The sequence below is a fragment of the Silene latifolia genome, chromosome 1 (genome assembly GCF_048544455.1).
Source record: "Silene latifolia isolate original U9 population chromosome 1, ASM4854445v1, whole genome shotgun sequence".
NCBI classification, from domain to species: domain Eukaryota; kingdom Viridiplantae; phylum Streptophyta; class Magnoliopsida; order Caryophyllales; family Caryophyllaceae; genus Silene; species Silene latifolia.
This window is the reverse complement of record NC_133526.1, coordinates 156,524,408-156,546,751: the sequence shown is the minus strand read 5'-3', so window position 1 is coordinate 156,546,751 and position 22,344 is coordinate 156,524,408. Positions and strand designations below refer to the sequence as shown.

At 36.1% G+C, this 22,344-nt stretch overlaps 2 protein-coding genes across 2 annotated transcripts; both read left to right on the top strand.

Moving 5' to 3' along the window:
- Positions 1 to 20: 20 nt before the first annotated feature.
- Positions 21 to 7,740, top strand: LOC141610864 (ABC transporter D family member 2, chloroplastic). Its single transcript, XM_074429155.1, has 10 exons — positions 21 to 481; positions 601 to 787; positions 885 to 952; positions 1,385 to 1,711; positions 1,788 to 1,952; positions 2,590 to 2,818; positions 3,176 to 3,420; positions 5,509 to 5,794; positions 6,511 to 6,779; positions 7,297 to 7,740. Exons 1-10 carry the CDS (start codon positions 272 to 274, stop codon positions 7,486 to 7,488), a joined length of 2,178 nt encoding a protein of 725 aa, XP_074285256.1. The 5' UTR covers positions 21 to 271; the 3' UTR covers positions 7,489 to 7,740.
- Positions 7,741 to 18,395: 10,655 nt separating this feature from the next.
- On the top strand, positions 18,396 to 19,478 carry LOC141658994 (uncharacterized). The gene is made up of 3 exons (XM_074465701.1): positions 18,396 to 18,400; positions 18,585 to 18,795; positions 18,956 to 19,478. The coding sequence occupies exons 1-3, from the start codon at positions 18,396 to 18,398 to the stop codon at positions 19,310 to 19,312; spliced, it is 573 nt and encodes a 190-aa protein (XP_074321802.1). The 3' UTR covers positions 19,313 to 19,478.
- The last annotated feature ends 2,866 nt before the right edge of the window (positions 19,479 to 22,344 follow it).

The following is a 22,344-nucleotide window of genomic DNA, read 5'->3' as shown; positions in this document are numbered from 1 at the left end:
AAAGAGGTATGCGGGATTTAGGAAGTACGTAAAAGAAGTAGAAAAAAATAAGCGATAAGTGTAAAAATAGGAAGCGGAGGTGTAAAGAAGGCGATGAGATGTAGAACCACAGAAACTGACAGATTGCAAATACCCAGATGCGAAACAAAACAAGAAGAAGCATTCAAGAATAGATTCCACACTTAATGGAACGGAATCATCTTATCTACCATTCTTGCCGTTTCTTCATTTCTTAATTAATTAATTAAATCTTAAACCGCCAAATTTAAAGATGACTGTCTTCTCCCCACTTAATTTAACACAAATCCCTTGTTCATTTCCAAACTTATTATTATTTGGGTTACCCACAAGTGCAAGAATGTCTCTTCATAGAAGAAAATCCTCTCCTCCTTTTCATCCTAATTCTTCTTCTACATTTTCTAAATTCAAATCCCAGAAATGGAATTTCACTGTCAAATCGTCTTCAACTGTTACTGAAACTGTTTGTGCTTCTCTTCTCTTCTCTTCTCTTCTCTTCTCTTCTCTTCTCTTCTTTTTCATAATCATCATTATTATGAATCAAGTGTTGTATTGTGATGAAATTATTTGGTTTGGTGGCAGAGAAAATTGCCAGAGGCTGGGACGTTATTCAGGAGGTTTTGGAAAGTGGCAAAACCGTATTGGTTTTCAGAGGATAAGGATCAAGCAAGATTGAGATTAGCTACTGTTTTTGCATTGACTTTGGGAACCACTGGGATCAGTGTTGCTTTCAGTTACCTTGGCCGTGACTTTTACAACGCTCTTGCCAGTCAGTACATTTTTAATTTTAAGTTTAACCCCCTTTTCCTCTTCTTGTTTTTTTAATGCAAAACCGCCTTCATTTATATATGCTTCCCTGTTTACAGATAAAGATCAAGAACAATTCATGAAGCAACTTTTGTATTATTTAGGTGGATTTGCAGGCGGTATTCCGGTGAGCACATTGCTCCACTCTTTTAGGTACTGTCTGTCTAGAAAGTCTTCTCTTCCTTACATTGCTTGTTGTATTATGTAACCACTACGGACTATGACTGACTATAACAGTTAATGGAACAATGTCGAGTTTTAGCCTTTGGGCCTCATACTGGAAAATAAACATGTTTGAATTTCTTTTCCTCTCGGTGGACGGGGATGTTCTTGAGTACAAGTTGGCTAAGTTTCTAGGTTTAATCTTGTATGTAGCAAATCAGAAAGGTAGAGGACTAGAGGGCGCGTTTGGCAATGGATCTTATTGTATAGTATGTTGGTGTTTTAACTCATACCCACATCATTTTGGTATTGATGCTTTGTTTCTAGGTTTTGTTCTAGAAGGTCTCATGATCAAAGCTGTCGCTATCCTTAAATTTCACGTGTTTATCTTTTACAGATTTTTGTATTGCGAGATTATGCAAAAGATACCCTTTCTTTGAGATGGAGATCTTGGATGACAAAATATTATATGCAGCGTTATCTGGAAAACCGGACTTTTTACAAAATTCAGTCCCAGTCTACTATTGATAATCCAGATCAGCGGATTGTTGATGATTTGAGTGCATTTACAGGGACAGCTCTTGCCTTTTCTCTGACACTCTTCAATGCCGCAATTGACTTGATCTCATTCAGTAACATCTTATTTGGCATATATCCCCCACTTTTTGTCGTGCTTCTGGTGTATTCCATTGGTGGAACAGCTATTAGTGTACTTCTGGGGAAGGTAACCATGTTTATGTACTTGCTTGTTGACGGTTTATGATGCTTGTGTTGTGTCTTATTCTGATGTCTGATTTCAGGGGCTGGTTACTTTGAACTTCTTGCAAGAAAAGAAGGAAGCTGACTTCCGTTATGGGCTTGTACGTGTGAGGGAAAATGCTGAATCCATTGCTTTCTATGGTGGCGAGGAAAATGAACTGCAAATGCTAGTTCAAAGATTCAGCAGTGCTTTCCAAAATTTAAGTGTATGAAAACATGCCTTTGTCATACATTGTTTGAGGTCTTTCTATGCAATTGTTTATCTTGATACTTTTGATGCCTTTCCTTTCCTTCTGTAAGAGCTTTTTGCTCTTAAAAACTGCAGGGCAGTAGTAATTACAAAATTATATGAGGAGTAATTCCCAAGGGCTATTATGAACATATAGCACGTAACTTTCGAATTTAGTAAGCAGACAGTTATAGGCACAAATGCACAATCAATTATACGACTTAGCGAACAAATAGTTCATGATGTAATCCCTTACCCGGGAAATACAACAAATACTACAGTTATTGACAAATGATCCACGGAGTTCCTGAACACATGATATGCTCTCAAAACTGTGATATTAGGTGACGTAGTAATTGTGCCCAGATGGTCTTTGGCTTCATCTAGTCCGTATCTTGATAAAGATCTGCAAATTTAGTTTTATTGACTTGTATTTCTCGACTCAATTATCAATGTGGCTGCGTACATGAAACCCCTTAACATGCTTTAGGCGGTAGCCTGTGAGGCACGGAGACCATGCTAACTTCTAATTTTTTGCCTGCAAACCTACCAGACTTAGTGTCTTATTCTATTCATTACACTTACACATTGTATTACTGGTATTGGTGTTGCAGCGTTTGTTGATCTCTTCAAGGAACCTAGAATTCTTCACCAGTGGATATCGGTATCTAATTCAAATTCTTCCTGCAGCAGTTGTTGCTCCCATGTACTTCTCTGGGAAGATTGAATTTGGTGTCATTAATCAGTCTGTGTCGGCTTTTAATCACATACTTGGAGATGTTTCTCTCATTGTTTACCAATTTCAAGCTATCAGTGCATTCTCTGCTGTGATTGACCGTTTAGGTATGTAATATACGTTTTAACGTGTATATTATCCGTCTCCAGCATGTGAAACTGCATCACATCTTTTTTTTTTTTTTTCCATTTTAAACGCTCGGAGCGTTTAGAATTATTACCTATATCCTATCTGTAATGCCCTTCTTTTAGTTCGATGGACAATCGATGTTAATTTTGACCATCGGTATTAGTTTCTCCAAGTATATAAACTAGTATACATCAAAACACCGATCTTCATGTCATCGTTCTGAAGAGTTAGATGGTACAATTAAAAAGGATAGAGGAAGCATAAGACAAAGGGTGGAAAGGTTAAGATCAGTTTTCTCAGAAATGGTTACTGATTTCAGAACTTCAACTGTGTAGGTGAATTTGATGACCTTCTTGATGGAACCAGCTCTAAGGATGCTGATTCAATGAACAACGTGTCTATTGTTCATGACAATGTAGAAAGTCCAACGAATCTGACATGTTTGGATTCAAATGGATCAGGGACATCCCAAAATAGTAAAAAGTTGGTTTATTTGGAGAATTTGACTCTGGTGACTCCTGAAAAAGCTACTATTATTGCGGATTTAACATTGTTGATAAATGAAAAGGATCACTTGCTGGTGAGTAGTTTATCTTGCAATTGCATGTTGTCATCCCTCTTGCTATGTCTTATTACTCTTATACTATCTTCTTTCGACTCTTCATTTCTACTTCTACGGTCGTATGCTTGTCCAACATACACCAAGGATAGAGGTGGCAAATGGCTCAATCAGGCCAGGTTTTGGTTGGGTGATTTCAACTTTTCAAGGTTACCACAAATTTCGTTTCGGGTCGGGTCAATTTAGGATGTCAAGTTGTCGGGTCACTTTGGATCGGGTCATTTTCGGATTAGTGGTTAAAAGTCTAAAACACTCTAATTAGTACTAATTTGAATAAAAAGGAGTATTTCCCAAAATTATTTATGTCATATGACTTAATACTAGTAATTTCGGTTCATGTTGGGTCACTTTAGGTCATTTCGGTTTGGGTCAACTACGGGTTGGGTGGCTTTGGGCCCGGTCACATCGGGTCGGGTCAACATTGGGTCATCAAGTTTTGGCTCAAGTCGGGTCAACTTGGGTCAGACAATGTCGGGTGGTTTTCGGGTCTCGAGTCGGTAAGCTTTGCGAGGTCTAACCAAGGATATGGGTAGGTACAAAGTCGCTATCAGGCCATTATCAATCCTACGCTTTTCCTAGAATAGCTGAAAAAGGGGACACAAATAAAATTGAGGGAAAAAAACTTGGTATGAAGCAATTCGTAGGATAGTGATTTTAAGCCTTACTAGTATTGGTGTCCGGCTTCGCCCGGGCTACCTCTACTTATCATTAATTTTTTTTATTAAATAAAATTACTTAAAGTTGCATAACCTATAAATTTATCATTAATATATTTTTCTATGACATATCCTAAAATTACGATGAAATAAATAATGAGACAAATTCAATACTCCCGCTATTAATATTTTACTCTTATTAATGAAACAATAGTAATAACATTTCACTACTCCCACCTTAATTATTGTTACTATCACTACTGCCGCATTAATATTGATAATTTCACTACACTCGCCGTAATTATTGTTACTTTCATTATTGTCGCGTTAATATTAATTATTTCACTACTCCCGTTGTTTCTAGCACTCTCACTAATCTCGTTGATAATATTGTTACTTTTATTATTCAAATGAGTGATTATTATATACCTATATCCAATGTTACTACAATTCTTTTCTTTACTGACGAAATTACTTTTACTACTTAGGAATGCAATTTTAAGAGGATTATATATTTATATAAATATATTACATATATGTATTAAATCAAATCGAAAGAATTATGCAACATTATTTATTATGAAATCTAACTTGAATTATTTATAACCTACTTATTATATTTTTGTATGTTAAATAATTAACATCTCTATACATCTAATAAACTATAAATAAAGTTTAACAAAATTGCATAGATTTTAAATTTAATATATATAATTTTATGGTGATAATAACTAATACCATAAGTGTGCATATTTATACTAATTACTTATTTTATTTTAAGGAAATTGACCATCTTCTAGTCTTCTATAAATATTTAGGAAAATTATCAGGCATTTTCTTTCTTTAAATATCCTTAAAATTGAGCATCTTAATTAATTATTTTATTTTAAGGAAACTGACCATCTTAATTAACTATTTTATTTTAAGGAAATTGACCATGTTTAGGAAAATTACCAAGCTTATATATAATTTAATTTTAACCCAAACTATATAATATTTGCATTGAGATCCCTTAATCGGGTCCATCACACGGTGCTATTGATTTAAAACTATATAGTATAATTAATTTGTATAACTTTCTTTAATTACATTGAAGTCCCTTGGTTTCTGGATTTAATATATAGTATTGATTCCTGAAATCTCTCTAAATATTTCTAATTTATAACTAAATTTATCTTTTGAAGACTTGTGTCCTCTACTTTTCTCTCTCTTATCATCATTTGAGTCCCTGTGTCTAAATTCTAAAAATGATTCTTGCTGAGTCCGGCACTTTAATATGTACTATATGAATTCACACCCGCACCCAAGTATGAGTAGCATATATTTTATACAGCGGAGCTAGTCTGTATGCCAAGTAGCCATGTATTGAGTTTACTGAAATTTTAATTCACAGATCACAGGTCCAAGTGGAAGTGGGAAAACTTCTTTGTTAAGAGCAATGGCTGGTCTCTGGACTCGTGGAACAGGAAAAATTTCTTATTATGTGAACAGCTCAGATGATGTCGAGCCAACTAGTGCTCATGAAAATACTGTTGAAAGTAATCCATGCAAGGATAAAAGTTACAAGGGAATCTTTTTCCTTCCCCAAAGACCTTATATGGTGTTGGGAACTCTTCGTCAGCAGTTGCTTTATCCGACGTGGGCCGAAATTCCTCCTTCAGATGGTGCTGAACAAACAGGTGAGCAATATTAGAACCCTTCAGCTACTGTTCTCCCCCTTCACAAGAATAATTAGATTTTGTTTTCTAGAGTGACAGTTGGGGTAATCGTTTTCCCCCGAAGGCAATTCATTGGGGAAGACCTATCCCTTGGTCTATTTGACAATGTTTGTCCTTTGATAACTCAGTTACTCTCTTGAGAAATGGTCTCATAATATTATAATGTGAAGTTGTGAGCTTACCCAATAAGTAAAAAACGTGTCCATTTACCTAGCTCCGTATACAACAACAACAACATTACCCCAGTGCCTCAATGGCTCCCGCAAATTGAGGGGTAGGGGGTGGGGGTCGGATGTACGCAGACTTACCCTTGTGTTAGCAACACAAAGAGGCTGTTTCCGAATGACCAAAATGAAAATTGCGTCGAGAACTGCATCGAAGGACCGCTACTTCACAAAAGAAAGAAGTGCAACCACTTTAGTGAGCACAAAAAAAAAAAACACGAAAAAACTAAAATCAAGGAATACTTATTGAATACCATATTATATGAATATATGGGTTAGTCTTATGATAATCTTTATTATTTTTATCAATGATGCTGTCTGATATGAGACGTTTGAGAATATTTATACTGTCTGATATGTGACTTTTGAGAATATTTAGGGGTAATGTTTTTATTTTTTTTTTCCTCCTTGCATTTAGCTTCATTTTTTGGCTATTGTCAACGTTTGTTGTAGGGGTCCCGCCTTTCCTTCTGCGTCAAGAAGGATCAGGGAGCGTGTTTGAAAAGCAAGGGAAACCCACAGATGAGGATCTAGTAAAAGTTTTGGAGGATGTTCGTCTTGGCTACTTGTTGTCTCGCTTTAGTCTTGACTCAGCATGCGAATGGTCAAGTGTTCTTTCTCTAGGCGAGCAGCAACGGCTTGCATTTGCTCGCCTGCTGTTGGCCAAACCATATTTGATTCTCCTAGATGAATCAACCAGTGCTTTGGACGAAGACAATGAGGTATTTGTTTCTTTACTGCTAAAGTTTCCTCCAATCCTATTTATACTTTCCTCATTTGACTTCAGTGGTGGTCGTGGTCCAGCAATATATTCTCAAAGCATACGATAGCATTAACAATTTTGTTTTTAAAATGGTTGTATGAAATAATCTTTTGATGAATCAAACACGACAAATCTTACATTGTAAATCTCTTCATATGTGTTGGAGAAATTAATGGTCAAAATTGACATTGGTTAATTACCTAATTCAAAAGGGCGAATAAATTAGGGATGGAGGTAGTATTTTGTAGCAGCTTTATGTGGCGTGTCAGTATGATTGTGCAAGATTAAACCTATGAATTCATGGCGTGTGACGTGTCACATTTCAGACGAACGGTGCAATTTTTTATACTAATCTTGTGTCGGTCCGACATAGTTATTGACTTGTTTCAAAAACTCGCGGCATTGTCGAAACTATCGCTTTTTTTAAAGTTGTACGGAGTATCTAATTGCACACATGGTTTTGTATGCCTTTTTAGACCCATTTATACGGTCTGATTGAAGCGGCTGGAGTTACCTACGTTAGCATCGGCCATAGGAGATCATTGTTCAGCTACCACAACAAGCTTTTACACATAATGAAGGCAAGTCCCGAGTCAAGTGAGCAGAACTGGAATATAAAGGTCATTAGTCCGGAATCAAGGAGGAGCTTGTTGGAACTTGGATCGTAGGTTAGCCTTAGGCTCGTGCTTGTGATTTTGAGTTTTCCTCTTGCGGTGGATGCAAATCGAACGACAAATGTACTGCTGAAGAGGATTGTACACTCTCACAAGTCACAAGGAGAATGATACCTAGCTACTCCTATGGGTAAAATGGTATAGTTCGGTAATTTGTATAAAAAATAGTCTCCAAAGATGTTAAGGAACAATGTGAAAAAGAATTTTGGAAGATATGAAAAGAAACAAATGGAGTTTTACTTTTTACCGTATATGCGTGGTAGACGTTATCTTCACTAGTCTTAGGCTCTCTACGCATAAATTATCATTTTTAATTAAGACAAATATTTAGAATGTTTATTTAGTTTTTTTTTCTTTTTTTTTTTAAATCCTATTTTTATTGCATTGTGTACCTAAGGCTAGGTTCTTTGGTTTGAATTACGATAAAATCAAGCTAAATGGTTCATCAGACTCATTATGCTCCTACGTTTTGAGTTACAATGAAATAAAGCTTAATGATTTTTCTCACTCATTTCTTTTTATAGGATGTAGTAGTCGGTTGATATACTTCTTCACGTAGTTTTCATTATGATTATTTGGAACACTCTTTTTGTGTAGATAACATAAAGATAAAGTTGTATATATTCGACCTCCTTACTCAGTTTACCCAAGGCGGGAGGCATGGAGCCACTAGTAAGATGCTTTTTTTTTTTTTTTTTTTTTTTTTTTTTTTTTTTTTTTTTTTTTTTAAGGTAAGAAAACTAGGTTGATTCTCTGGGGTATGACCAACCTATCTCATCCTTTCGAATGAGGGAGGTAAGTTGAAGCCACCGGCTATCAAACCACCTCGAAAGATTTGGACATGAAATCCAATAGAAGCCATGAAGTCAAGAACCTTGTTGGCTTCATTTAAAGAATGTTTAATTATCACTTCATCGAAAAAATGAAGGTCTAATTTCACATCCTTAATAATACTAGAAATTTCCCAACGAATTTGACAGGTACCTCTAATCGAGTTAATCACACATAAATTATCACCCTCCACAATTAACTTTGCGATTCCTAAATATTTAGCTGCTAAAATGCCTTCTTTTAAAGCGAGAGCTTCCGCAACAAGAATACTATTGGACCCGCACTTTTTTGCTCCTAACAAAACGACTTTTATCATTGTGATCTCTTATTGAATATCCTAAAGCGACTTTACTACCTTCTATTCTCGATCCGTCAAAATTTAGCTTTAGGAAACCGTTTCTAGGTTTTTCCCACCAAATTTCTTCCTTCCTAGAATTGTTTCTAGCGGACTCTTCTATCTCGGGATTGTTGATATCCTTAAATCTCGTCACATTCCAGGTCTTAATGCTATTATTACAAAAAGTAATAAGTTTGCTGATATTTAAGTTAACATTATTAAAGATAATGTCATTTCTATGAAACCAAGCATTCCACCAAATAAAGATAATCTTAGTGAAATCATCTCTTGAAATTAAATCTTTGAGAAAATTAAGTTTCGTTAGAAAACTTTGACTTGTAATATTATCATATTTTGACACAAACTCATTGAAACTAATAATGTTCAGGTCTTGGATGACAGATCCAATCAAGGGACATTCGTAAAACAAATGATCTTTGCTTTCAATAGGATTGTTGCACAGAACACAATGAGATGGGACATCAATATGACTCTTAAGAAGTCTACTTTTCGTTGGGAGACCGTCAACACAGGTCTTCCAAAGAAAAAAATTCAATTTTGGAGGAATATTCAATTTCCAAATCCACTGAAATTCACATTTGTCAAGAGCTTGATCGAACAAACCTTGCGCTAACCAAGTTGCTGTCTTAGTAGAGAAAGTTCCGTCTGCGGACAACCCCAAATGAGGGTATCTGGAATATCATTATGTGGTAGCGGAATGTTAGTAATCTGATTAACTATATCGTTATTCACTAAACTGGATAATTTACAAACATCCCATTGTTTGTTTGAGGTTATGAAATATTTAACCAAAAGGTTAGGGTCACGGTTACTATCATCATCGATCATAATGCTTGTAAGTGGGTGTGAAAAAACCCAATTATCAGACCAAAACTTAATGTTGCTACCATCACCTACTTGTCATCTTAGTCCTTTTCTAAAGAGATTTCGAAGACTCATAAGCTTACGCCATTGCCAAGAGGATGTTGAGTTTGGCTTATGGTCAAAAATTGAACAATTTCTCAAGTATTTTTTAGTTATCACTTTGACCCATATATTTTCCTTATCCATAAGAATTTTCCATAAGAGTTTCATTTGGAGAGCTTTGTTAGCTGCTTCAGACGTTTTAATTCCTAGTCCACCCGAAGATTTTTGGTGAAATGACTTTTGCCATCCAATCAAATTAGGGGATCGTTGAGAGGGATTCTTGTTCCAGAGAAAATCTCTATTAATCTTGTCCAATCTTTTATGGATTGATGAGGGAAGCAAGAAGCTTTGCATTTGAAACGTTCCTTTCGAGGCTAAATTTGCATTAATTAGAACTAGTCTACCTACTTGTGATAAAGAATTCGCTTTCCATTTTGATAGTTGATTATGAGAAGAAAGAATAATACTGTCGAAAGTATTTTTAGTAACTCTACTATCAATTATGGGACAACCTAAGTACTTACCTAGGTGAGCTTCCTCGTTCATATGAAGAATACCTCTAAAGGATTCTCGAAGAGGCCGATCAATATTTCTAGTGCATTGAAAGGTGGATTTGTCAAAATTGATAAATTGTCCTGATATCGTGCAAAAGTTATTTAAAATAGATTTAATGGTTCTACAGCTTTGATTAGATGCTTTAGCGAAAATGATAGTATCATCAGCAAAAGTGAGAAAAGGGATTTTCTGCACCCCAGATCCAATTCTAATACCAATATCACTAGAACTAAGATCACTATTTTTTTTGTAGAGATCTTGCTAGAATCTCGGCGCACATAATGAATATAAAAGGCGAGAGTGGGTCTCCCTGTCTAATGCCTCTAGTGGGTGTAAAAACATCACCCGGTGTCCCATTTACTAACATAGAGAACGAGACAGTTGTTATACATTCCATGATCCATGAAATCCAAATATCATTGAAACCCATTTGTCTAAAAGTTTCCTCAATAAAGTTCCATTCTAGTCGGTCATATGCTTTCTCCATATCAAGTTTAATAGCAATCCAGCCACCTTTACCTTTTTTATGCTTAAAATAGTTGAAAATTTTGTGGGCAAGAAGGATATTATCTTGAATAAAACGATTAGGTGTAAAAGCACCTTGAAAAGGGTGGATAATCTTATGCAAGACACTACGAAGACGAGTGGCCAAGATTTTCGCAATAATTTTATAAATTGTTGAGCAAAGACTAATAGGGCGAAAATGGTTTGCTGTTTGAGGATTATCAATTTTAGGAATTAATGCTATGAAAGTATGATTTATTTCTTTTAATAATTTACCTGAATGGAAAAAAGCTAGAATTGCTTTAGTTACCGAATTTCCTACAATATCCCAATATTTTTGAAAGAATTCTATAGGGAAACCATCCGGACCAGGACATTTATTAGCGGCTAAATTAAAAACTGTTTGTTTAACCTCTTCCATACTAACATTACTTGTAAGAAATTCGTTATCTTCGTCAGTAATTAATCCACTAATCGGCTTAAAGTCTTCATTTTTGTCGAAAAGACAAAGATTATTTCTTGTGAACCTAATTTTAAATTCGTCAGATATTTCTTGTTTAATGAGTTCTCGGTCAGTAATACAAGCACCGTTCCTATTTATGAACTGTTTAATTCCATTCCTACTACGTCTAATAGTGGCATGGTTTTGAAAATACTTGGTATTATTATCTCCAAACTTAGCTTTATCTATACGAGTTTTCTGTTGCCAATAAATGCGTTTATAGTCAAGTAGAGCATCTCGTTTTTTGAGCCATTTCAATTGCGCAACTTCTAAAACCGTAGCATGGGATGAACCAAGTTGGTTTTGAATATTCTCTAACTTTTTTTCAGCAATTGAAAGTTGTCTAAAAATATTTCCAAAAGTAGATTGATTCCATTTCTTAGCCTTTTGCTTTAGTAACTTGCATTTTTGAGAAAGACAGAACATATAAGATCCACGAAATTGGTACTGCCAACTACTTTTAACCATCTTAGTGAAGTCATTTCGAAGGGTCCACATGAGTTCAAAACGAAACGGAGGCGCTTTTTTATGAGCTTGCTCATGAAATTTCACGGAGATAGGACAATGGTCGGAGCTAGTGAAAGCATGGTGCATAAATTGTAAGTTTGGATAACTATTAATCCAATTTGGAGAGGCTACGGCTCTATCAAGAATTTCAAAAACATTTTCAGAGCCATTTTTCTTTTTTCTCCAAGTAAAAAAATTACCGGAAAAGGGGAGGTCTACACAATTTGTATTGTTTAGGAACTTATTTAGTCTCACACAACGCGCATTGGTAACTTTTGCACCACCTTCTTTTTCACTAGGACTTTTAATCTCGTTGAGATCTCCTAGTAATAAGAAAGGCAACTCAAGGTTTAGGACAAAATTTTCCAATTCACTCTAAAAATCCGCCTTTTCAGACGGTTGAGCGGGAGCATAAACGAAGATAAGGCAAAAAACCAAATTATTCTTTAAGTCACATACTTCACACGCAATAAATCTACTCGATTTAAAGATGACATTTAGCGAAAAAGTCATGGAAATAGATTCTTTCCAAAATAACCAGATACCACCAGATAACCCCATACTGGGTATAAAATCGCAATTATTAAACCCAAAATTAGCAATCGTAAAAGGTTCGGGTTTAGAGGTTGATTTTGTATCACAAATAGCTAAGATTTTAATACCATTTGATGAGCTAAAGAAATTGAGCTCCTCAGCAAAATTTTTTCTTTTAGTACCCCTAACATTCCAAAAAGCAATATTCATTTGGATTGGAAAAAAAGGTGAAACGAAATAGCTTAACAAGTGTCACAAAGAAACACACAAACCTTGCGTGTTTGAAAGCAGTCGAAACAAAGGGCAAAAATTTCGATTTGTAAAGACAACTTAAGACAAGGCAAAAGTAGTCGAGCGTAGATAACGAACGATCGGGACAGAGGCTAAGGAACTTGCTAATTAAACAAGTTTGAACAAGGCCTTTAACCCAAAACAGGTTAAGCCCCATCCAAGACCAAAAGTACCTATTAGAAGGAAAAAGAGCATAACCAATAGCCTGGGAGAAGCATACCACTAGTTCTATACAAATAGAGAGTGAGGCATAAATCGAACAAAAGGAGCAAACCCCCCATGGATTAACAGATGACAATAGGTGAAACACAGGAAAGCAGGGAGACTCTTTACAAAGAATCTTCCTCAAAAAAACTTGCTCCAACATAAAACTAGTACATAAAAGAAATTCTCCCATAAAGAAAATCAAAGGCACTCCCCAAAACAGAAGACAAAAAGTCCAAGACGAGCAGGGGGCAAAAGAAACAAGTCCTGCAGTAAAAGTTGCTCTAAAGTGTACATTAAGACCGAGCAGCTGCAAAAAATTATGGACGATCATAAAAAGCCTATGATAAAGGAAAGGAGAAGGAGACTAGGGCCATCAAGCCCTTGGGCGTTTGGATGTAGTTGAAGCCGAGTCGACTTCATCCACATCATCCACCTTTCTTTTCGAAGACCCCGAATCTTTGGACAACGAATTGCAATTTCCACTCTTCACTTCCAAGTAACCAATTCTCTTTATGGAAGAGTTAGCTGAGTTCAAGGAGTTGAAGGAGTTCTCAGCTAACTCATCATCACCCATGAGCAAGTCATCGTCGTCATATACGAAATCTGCTAAAATGCCTTTTGAAGCAACATCATCAATATCCAATCCCTCTCCAAGTACAGAGAAAGGGTTGGAAACAATAATTTCATTGGAGAACGAAGCATTTAAAGTTGCTGGAACAATTGATAAAGAAGCAGAAATAGAATTTTTTGGTTTATTGGTGTTATTTAGCAAAATAATTAGAGAAGTAGTGTTCGTTTGATAGTATTTGGACTTATGGTGTCCACGTCATCACTTGTATTTTTTTTTCGTGTTTTAGGTAAAGCCGCTAAGAACCTTAGCGGCTTTACAAAATGTCATCGTCCAAATATTTGTATCTGTTAAAAAAAAAAAAAAAAAAAAAAAAAAAAAAAATCTAGGAAAGCCGCTAAGGTCCTTAGCGTTTTCCACAAATTTTCACAAATTTCCAACAATTTTACATGGGTACACTACAATATGACAGTAGGTAAGCCGCTAAGATTCTTAGCGGTTTTGCCTTTTATATAAAAAAAAAAATCTTAAGTGAAACCGCTAAGATTCCTAGCGGTTTCATATAAAAATTGGAAAAAAATAAAAAGTGATGATGTTGTGAATTTTGTGAGGTTTATTTAAAACAAATATGAGAAAGGGAGAAGATTTCTTAATTAATTGAATGGAAATTACATTGCTTAAATAGAAAATAATGTGGTAGCAACTGATGCCTTAAACCACGACTGAAGTAATGCCTAGACAATAGGATCACCACTCTGTCAACTACTATAATGCAGGAAAGCAAAAAACAGAAATGCAATGACTGGTTCCTAAACATTAGGAACTTCTAATTAATCTTAAAACTATTTGAATTAATTCTAATACCTCCCCTTAATTCAAATGCTACGAACTCCAATCCTTTCCATGAACATTTGATGCTTGGCTTGAGTCAGACTCTTGGTGAAAAGATCAGCATTCTGATCATTGGTACCACAGAAGTTCAGCTCAACCTTTCCTTCACTTACTAGCCCTCTGATGAAATGGTGCTGCACTTCAATATGCTTAGTCCTTGCATGATATGCAGGGTTCTTTGTCATTGCAATGGCAGACTTGTTGTCACACCACAACACAGTAGCCTTTGCTTGTTCATTCCCCAAATCAACCAGTAGCTTTCTCAGCCAGACAGCTTGTCTCGCAGCAGAACCTGAGGCCACATACTCAGCTTCACTAGATGATAACGCAACAGTGTCCTGCTTCTTTGAACTCCATGTAATAGCCCCTGACCCTAGTGTAAACATAGAGCCAGATGTGCTCTTCCTGTCATCAAGACTGCCTGCCCAATCACTGTCAGTGTATCCAACCAAACTGAAATTATCAGAAGCCTCATACCAGATTCCCTTCTCAACTGTTCCTGCAACATATCTCAGGATTCTCTTTGCTGCACCCAGATGCTGCTTTGTTGGACTGTGCAGGAACCTGGAAACAACACTCACACTGAATGCTATGTCTGGTCTTGTGTGAGTGAGATAATTTAATCCACCCACAATGCTTCTGTACAGCTTTTCATCTGCTTTTCCTGTTCCATCTTCCCTTTGCAGTTTCTCATTTGGGTTCATGGTGTAACAGCAAATTCACACTGTTCCATTTTGAACTTTTTCAGCATATCTTTTGCATATTTGGTCTGAGAGACAGAAACTCCTTCTTCAGTTTGATTCACCTCTAATCCAAGAAAGTATTTCAACTTTCCTAGATCTGTCATCTCAAACTCTAGCATCATAGCCTTTCTGAATTCCTGTAACATAGCTTGAGATGAACTGATATAGATTATATCATCTACATACACACATACCACTAGGAAGCCAGCATTAGACGATCTTTTGACATACAAAGTAGGCTCATTTTCACTCCTGTCAAACCTGTTCTTTGCAAAGAATGCATCTAACCTGCTGTACCATGCTCTAGGGGCTTGCTTTAGTCCATATAGAGCTTTCTTCAATCTGTAAACCTTGTCTTCCTCTTTGTCTTTGACAAAGCCTAGTGGTTGCTCAACATAAACTTCTTCCTGAAGTTCACCATTCAGAAATGCTGATTTAACATCAAATTGATGTACAGTCAGCTTGAGTTGTGCAGCCAAGGCTAGAATCACCCTGACTGTCTCAAACCTTGCCACTGGTGAGTAGGTTTCCTCATAGTCAATCCCTTCCTTCTGAGCATACCCCTTTGCTACCAGCCTGGCCTTATGCTTCTGAATTGTTCCATCAGTGTTAAACTTGGTCCTGAATACCCATTTCAACCCAATAACATTCTTATTGACTGGTAAATCAACAAGTTCCCAAGTTTTATTCTTCTGAATTGACCTGATCTCCTCTTCCATTGCCATCTGCCATTCTGCCTCTTTCACTGCTTGCTCAAACCTGACTGGTTCTTCAGTGACAAGGGCAAATCCACAAGTCTCATAAATATCTTCCAGGGACCTCATCTTCCTTGGTGGGGACTCATCAGATGAAGATGATTCTTCTGATGCTGCTGGAGATGCTACAGGTGAAGTTAATGGTGACTCACCTGCAGCTTGACTAATTTCTGGCTGTGGCTCAAATTCCCATTCAAAGGTGAAATCCCTTTGATTATTATTCTGTCTTGACCAATCCCAAATTTCTTCTTCAGCAAAAATAACATTTCTACTGATAATAATGCTCCCATTTTCAGGATTGTACAGTCTATATGCCTTGGACTGTGTAGCATACCCAATGAAAATACATTTAATTGATTTCTCATCAAGCTTTGACCTTATATTAACCAAAGAATATGCTATGCATCCAAAAACTCTTAGATGATCCACATTAGGCCTTCTTCCTGTCCATACTTCATAGGGAATTCTATCCTGAACAGCTCTAGTTGGTGAGATGTTCAGAATATAAACTGCTGTTGACACTGCCTCACTCCACAAATCATTTGGTAATCTCTTTTCCCACAACATACTCCTAGCCATTTCAACAACAGTTCTATTCTTTCTCTCTGCAACACCATTCTGCTCTGGTGTATATGGGGCTGTCAACTCTCTATTTATGCCATGATTCTCACAGAAATTTGAGAATTCATTAGATGTGAACTCACCCCCCCTGTCAGTCCTAAGACACTTTAATTTCTTTCCACTTTGAGTCTCAACTAACACTTTAAACTTCCTAAAGTGTTCAAATGATTCAAACTTAGATTGCAGAAAATACACCCAACTCATTCTACTACAATCATCAGTGAATAGCAGAAAGTATTTACTTCCTCCCAATGACTCAATTTGCATAGGCCCACAAAGATCAGCATGTACGAGTTCTAAACATTCACTTGCCCTCCATGCCTTACCAACAGGAAATGACCCCCTAGACTGTTTTCCATAAATGCATCCTTCACAGATACCTATTTCACCAATTCTAGGTAAACCTTCTACCATTCCCTTAGTACTCAGTAATTTGAGACTTTGCATATTTAAATGCCCAAACCTTAAGTGCCACAGTCTATCCTTCTCATCTCCTTTTACAGCTAAAGCTCTATTAACATTTCTCACTAAATCCAAAGAAAACATCTTGTTTCTTCCCATGGGTGTGGTTGCTACAATATCATTGGTGTTTTTATCCTTAATTTCACAGGAATTATTGTCAAATAATAAGGAATATCCAGATCCTAATAATTGACCAACACTCAATAAATTATAGGCCAATAGGGGAACATACTGAACATTATGAAGTAACTTAGTATTACCTTGCTCAGTTTTAATAGCAATAGTTCCCACACCTTCCACACACAGCTGCTTGTCATCACCAAGCCTTACTTTGCTCTTCTGTGCCTCATCCAAGTCCTTAAACATGGACTTAGTGCTTGACATGTGGTTTGAACACCCACTGTCAATGTACCATACATTCCCATCCACTTCAGGTGTGCCTTCCCTAGTCAGAAAAAGCTTTTCTTCTGCTGCAATATTTGCATTCTGATCAGTCTTGGTTTCAGACTGATCCTTTTCCTTTTGCCAGCAATTCACCTCCTTGTGACCTGGTTTGTTGCAGTAGTAGCATTTCATAGGACCCTTGGACTGACTGTCCTTGGTCTGAGCTTCAGATGACTGGCCAGATGACCTGCCACGCCCTCTTCCTCTGAAGCCTCCCCTTCCTCTACCTCTTCCTGACTTGGATCTATCTTTAGAAGAATCACCCTTGGAGACAAATGCCTGCTCCTCTTTCTTCTCTGAAGATCTCTTTAGCCTTTCTTCATGTGCCAACAATGATCCCATCAAGTCATCAAATGAATATTTTTCTAAGTCATTTGATTCCTCAATGGCAGTCACAATATAGTCATACTTCTGTGTCAAGCTCCGCAGAACTTTGCCAACTACAAGCTCATCACTCATATTCTCTCCATAAGCTCTCATTTGCTGAACTACCCCAGAGATCCTAGACAAATAGTCTTGTACAGACTCTTTGTCACCCATGAGAGAAGTCTCAAACTCTCTCCTCAATGTTTGTAGTCTCACCTTGACTACCTTCTTGTCACCTAGATATTCTGATCTCAGAATATCCCAGGCCTCCTTAGATGTAGTAGCGGAAGCAATGCGAGAAAAGATCTCATCATCCAAGGCCTCTTTGAATGATAAAAGAGCCTTGGCATCCTTCTTTCTTTTCTCCTTAAGAGTTGCATCTGGTTCTTCAGAATTGGCATCTACAAAGCCAGTCTCAACCAATTCCCACAACTCCTGTGAACGAAACAGAGTCTTCATTTTCAATTCCCAGAATTGATACTTCACACCCTTAAAAATTGGCAAATGAGAGAGACCATTTGAGCTTGATCCGTTGGAAGCCATGACAAGTCCTAGGATACGAAACCTAAAGACCTGATACCAATTTGTTGTGAATTTTGTGAGGTTTATTTAAAACAAATATGAGAAAGGGAGAAGATTTCTTAATTAATTGAATGGAAATTACATTGCTTAAATAGAAAATAATGTGGTAGCAACTGATGCCTTAAACCACGACTGAAGTAATGCCTAGACAATAGGATCACCACTCTGTCAACTACTATAATGCAGGAAAGCAAAAAACAGAAATGCAATGACTGGTTCCTAAACATTAGGAACTTCTAATTAATCTTAAAACTATTTGAATTAATTCTAATAGATGACGTGGACACCATAAGCCCAAATACTTTCAAACGAACACTACTTCCCTAATTATTTTGCTAATCAACACCAATAAACCAAAAAATTCTATAACTTACGTCAACTAATATTATTTTTGAATATCCCCGGTTAATTTATTATCCATTATAATTTTTGCCAATTTTTGTGATGTTGTACATCGATGAAGATACAAGATTTACATAGAAGGATGGGCATGGTCCGTGAGTCAAAAGTATATCTTAGCTTGTGACTCAATGACTTTGCTAGTGAAGCCGGTATACCATGAATTTTTCACTAGGGGAATGTTGCGCTTTGTGCATTATTGGCCTATTCGTGACGATCAAAAGTGCAAATCCTTAAAATTTGCCGTGGAATGGGGCAATAATCACACTTCTGAGGTAATTATCTCATCTTGTTTCCTTGTATATTCTATGAGACGCTCGGTACTCAATCATATTGAATACTATATTCAAAATAAATAAAAAAACACGAGAATTCTTTCGCATGTCAGATACTTCTGATCGAGCCTAAGTAAATAACTAACTAATGGTTGAACAGGCTCAAGCAATAGGGGAAGCCGGAAGTGACTACATTCATGAGGATTTAAAAATGGAGAATGTCTATGATTACATGTTCCATTTGTTAAACGAGTATGCGAAACTCCTAAGATTCAAACCCGAGATTCCTCCTAACGCCACTGAACTATGCCCCGAGGCAATGGCATGCCAAACTGGAGGTATATGGAGGAATCTCATGGAGGAGTCATTGGAAAAGTCTCCAAAAGATGGAGCTCCTTGTACATTGCCTCCTCCATATGATGCATTAGGTCTTCAAGGTTTTCTTGATAAGAAAGCCAATTTGACTAGGCAAGTAGAAATGTGGGAACATAAATATTGGACCGGTTTTCCTAAATGAATGAACCTCGCTCTAATATCTTCGCCTGAGACGTTGTCACTCAAAACATGGCTGCAAGTATTTGGTCGACGGATATGTCGTAAACAGTGTCATGTCAAAATGCAGTACTCAGCTAAATTAGAGTATCAAAATCACTTAAATTTTACTCCGTAATAATTATAGTTTACCTCTATTTGATGTTAAGTAGTGGTAACAAATTTATATTTTTTTTAGTTTGATTGGAAACTCTATTTGCTTTGGTAGTTGATGTCTATTATACGATCGATCAAACTCTATTCTGAGTGAAAAAATGGTACTCGTGTAGTTGTTCAACCCAATATGCATGCATACTAGACTAAGTCAATTGTATTCAGTTGTATTCTTTTGGACTGAAACTTTCTAAATTTAACCAAACGGAATCTTAACCGTCCAAAACATGAAATAGTCAAGTTTACATAATCTAAACTCATCATGGATAACTTGAGATTAATGACACTTGAGTATAAAATGGTACCAATGAAAGAAGTCATGATGAACCTATTCCTTTTAAGAACTTGAGATTCATTTTAGGTATAGATGGGTAGTGGACAAGCTTGTAGGAAGTAAGTTTTTTTTTAAAAATTCTCACTTGTACCCCTCTGGTATGAACTAATTCTACTTGTACCCTTTGTTTTCAGAAAAACCCACTTATACCCTTCAATTCTCTAGTTATTCTCCCTTATACCCCTCAAGTATAAGTTAACTAGTGTGATGCCCGTGCGTTGCACGGATTCTAAAATAATTGTCGAAATGTAAAATGCGTAAGGTCGTTTTAGCCTTTATTGAGTAAAGGGATAGTTTAATTGGTAAACAAAACAAAAAATGACAATCCATTTGTATTTAAATTTGTTTAACATCGCATGTGTTCCATACAATAACATGTACACGTCTTCTCTATTTTGATCTTTGAATCTAAATTATGATAAACGACTAATATAGATACAGTCATGCAGTACACCCTTAAGTCTCTTAGATCCTTTCCTTTGGGACCTCTCCTCTCCACCTCAACCATGTGTTTCATATCTTTATTATTGTCAATGTCTCTTGAAACGTTTCTGACAATGAGTTTAATGTGCTCTTTTTTCATCATTAAAATATTTTTGTTACTCAATTTTTTTAACCCCGTTGGGACTGTTATATCAACTCTCAATGCTCCTTTAAAAGTTTCTCCTTAAGTTTCTTCTTAGACTTCTCTTATTCTAAAGAGTGCTCTTACCCTCACCTTACCCTTCTTTTCATGACCAACCTTAAAGGATTATGTTCCACATGTACCAAGCATCGTAATTTTCTTTTCTTGTAGCTTGGTTGGTGGGGGTATACTCCCATATAATGTTACTCTCTCCTCTCGAGGTTTGCCTATTTTACCTTCTTATAACATGTATCACCATCATTCTAAGAGCATTATCCACATTTTGTGGGTCTGTCCCTCGTTTTGTCAGCTCCCGCTTACCTTCTACTCCTTTAAATTCACCTTTATTCTAGACTCATTCAAAAATCTTTTCTCCTTAATCTTTTGGTGGTTTTGGTCAACTCAGTGTTAAACCCTTTGGACCCGTAGTGATTTTCTTCTATTCATTTTCATATTTGCATTGCTCTTCTTGGCCTGTTGCCAACACTCTTAAAACCTGACCTCAAACACCTGCTAACCCAATCTAATAGGCCCTTCCTGATTTACGATGGCACGAAATGAATGTAGCCGCCTCTTTTTGTGCTTTTGCTCTTTTGGTGTGTATTGGTTGGATTGGCCGAGATCATTTAGAGCAATGGTTAATGGATGCACTTTCAACTGTACAACTTATTACCCCTTTTGAGTGTACTACTTGCCATTTAAGTTGACCTTCTTTTCCGTGCAATCGCGTGAGTTGTTAAAACTTGGAATATTTATGAAAAGGTACTGCATACTTGAAATTGTTTACGTTTAAATTTCCTTAAATATGTCGTTTGCTAATATTTTTAAAATGTTTTTCTAATTGATCAAACCGAATAAAAAAATCCAATTTGTTTTACACTTTGAACACATAAACGCATGTCAACATATAAAGAAATGTAATTCAGAAAACATTTATTTGTCTTACTTCTATTTATCTTTCTTCATGCTATATGATTATTTTGAGAGATCCGTTCAAAAGCTTTATATTTTATATCTATTTACGTTCTTTTTACTTGTTTCATGTTTTTATTACATAGAAGAGTCAAAGATGAACTAATATGAGATATATGATATGGCCTATCATATTATTTTCCTAAACTATACTACCGATCCGATACATAGTGCTTTACTTATATTGTAACACCCGCGAATTTCACATTTTGACATTTAAAATTTATTAAGCCATTTGAATTACTTTATTAAATATTTTTGAATTGTTCAATTTAATTAATTTTATGTCAAACACGATTTCTATAAACGTATTGTATAAAAGCTCATTTTTATAAAAATACGTATTATTAAATTATATTCTTGAGACATAATTTATATAAGAATAAATATATACGTATTTTGGTCGGATGATAATAGTGACAATAATAATGACCGTAATAATAATAATTCCCGTCTCAATTTTCGTCTAGCTATAGACCGTCACATTTCACTTTGTATATGCTTTAATCCGGACCAACCATTTATCGACAACACATCACACCCACCTAACATCCTACACTATACTTTTAAAATATCTTTTCTATTATTATCATTATTATTATTATTAATATTATTATTATATATATTTATTATATATTATTTTTATTAGATATTTTGGTTGTGTGGTTGTTGATGTTTACCCGCAAAACCCCACACCCCTTTATCCCTCATTTCTTTCTTCTTCTTCGTTGAAACAAAAGAAGCAGCAACAATGACATTGTGACCGTACGCCATTTTAGCCGCCACCTTCAACCTCCATTTTCTCCTCCATTTCTCAACCAAACTTCACCATTTTTATACCAATAGCTTTCTCTTCTCGTCCTCCTTCTTTATAGGTAAGAAAGAGCCAAGCTTCTGCTATGTTTCAGTTCGA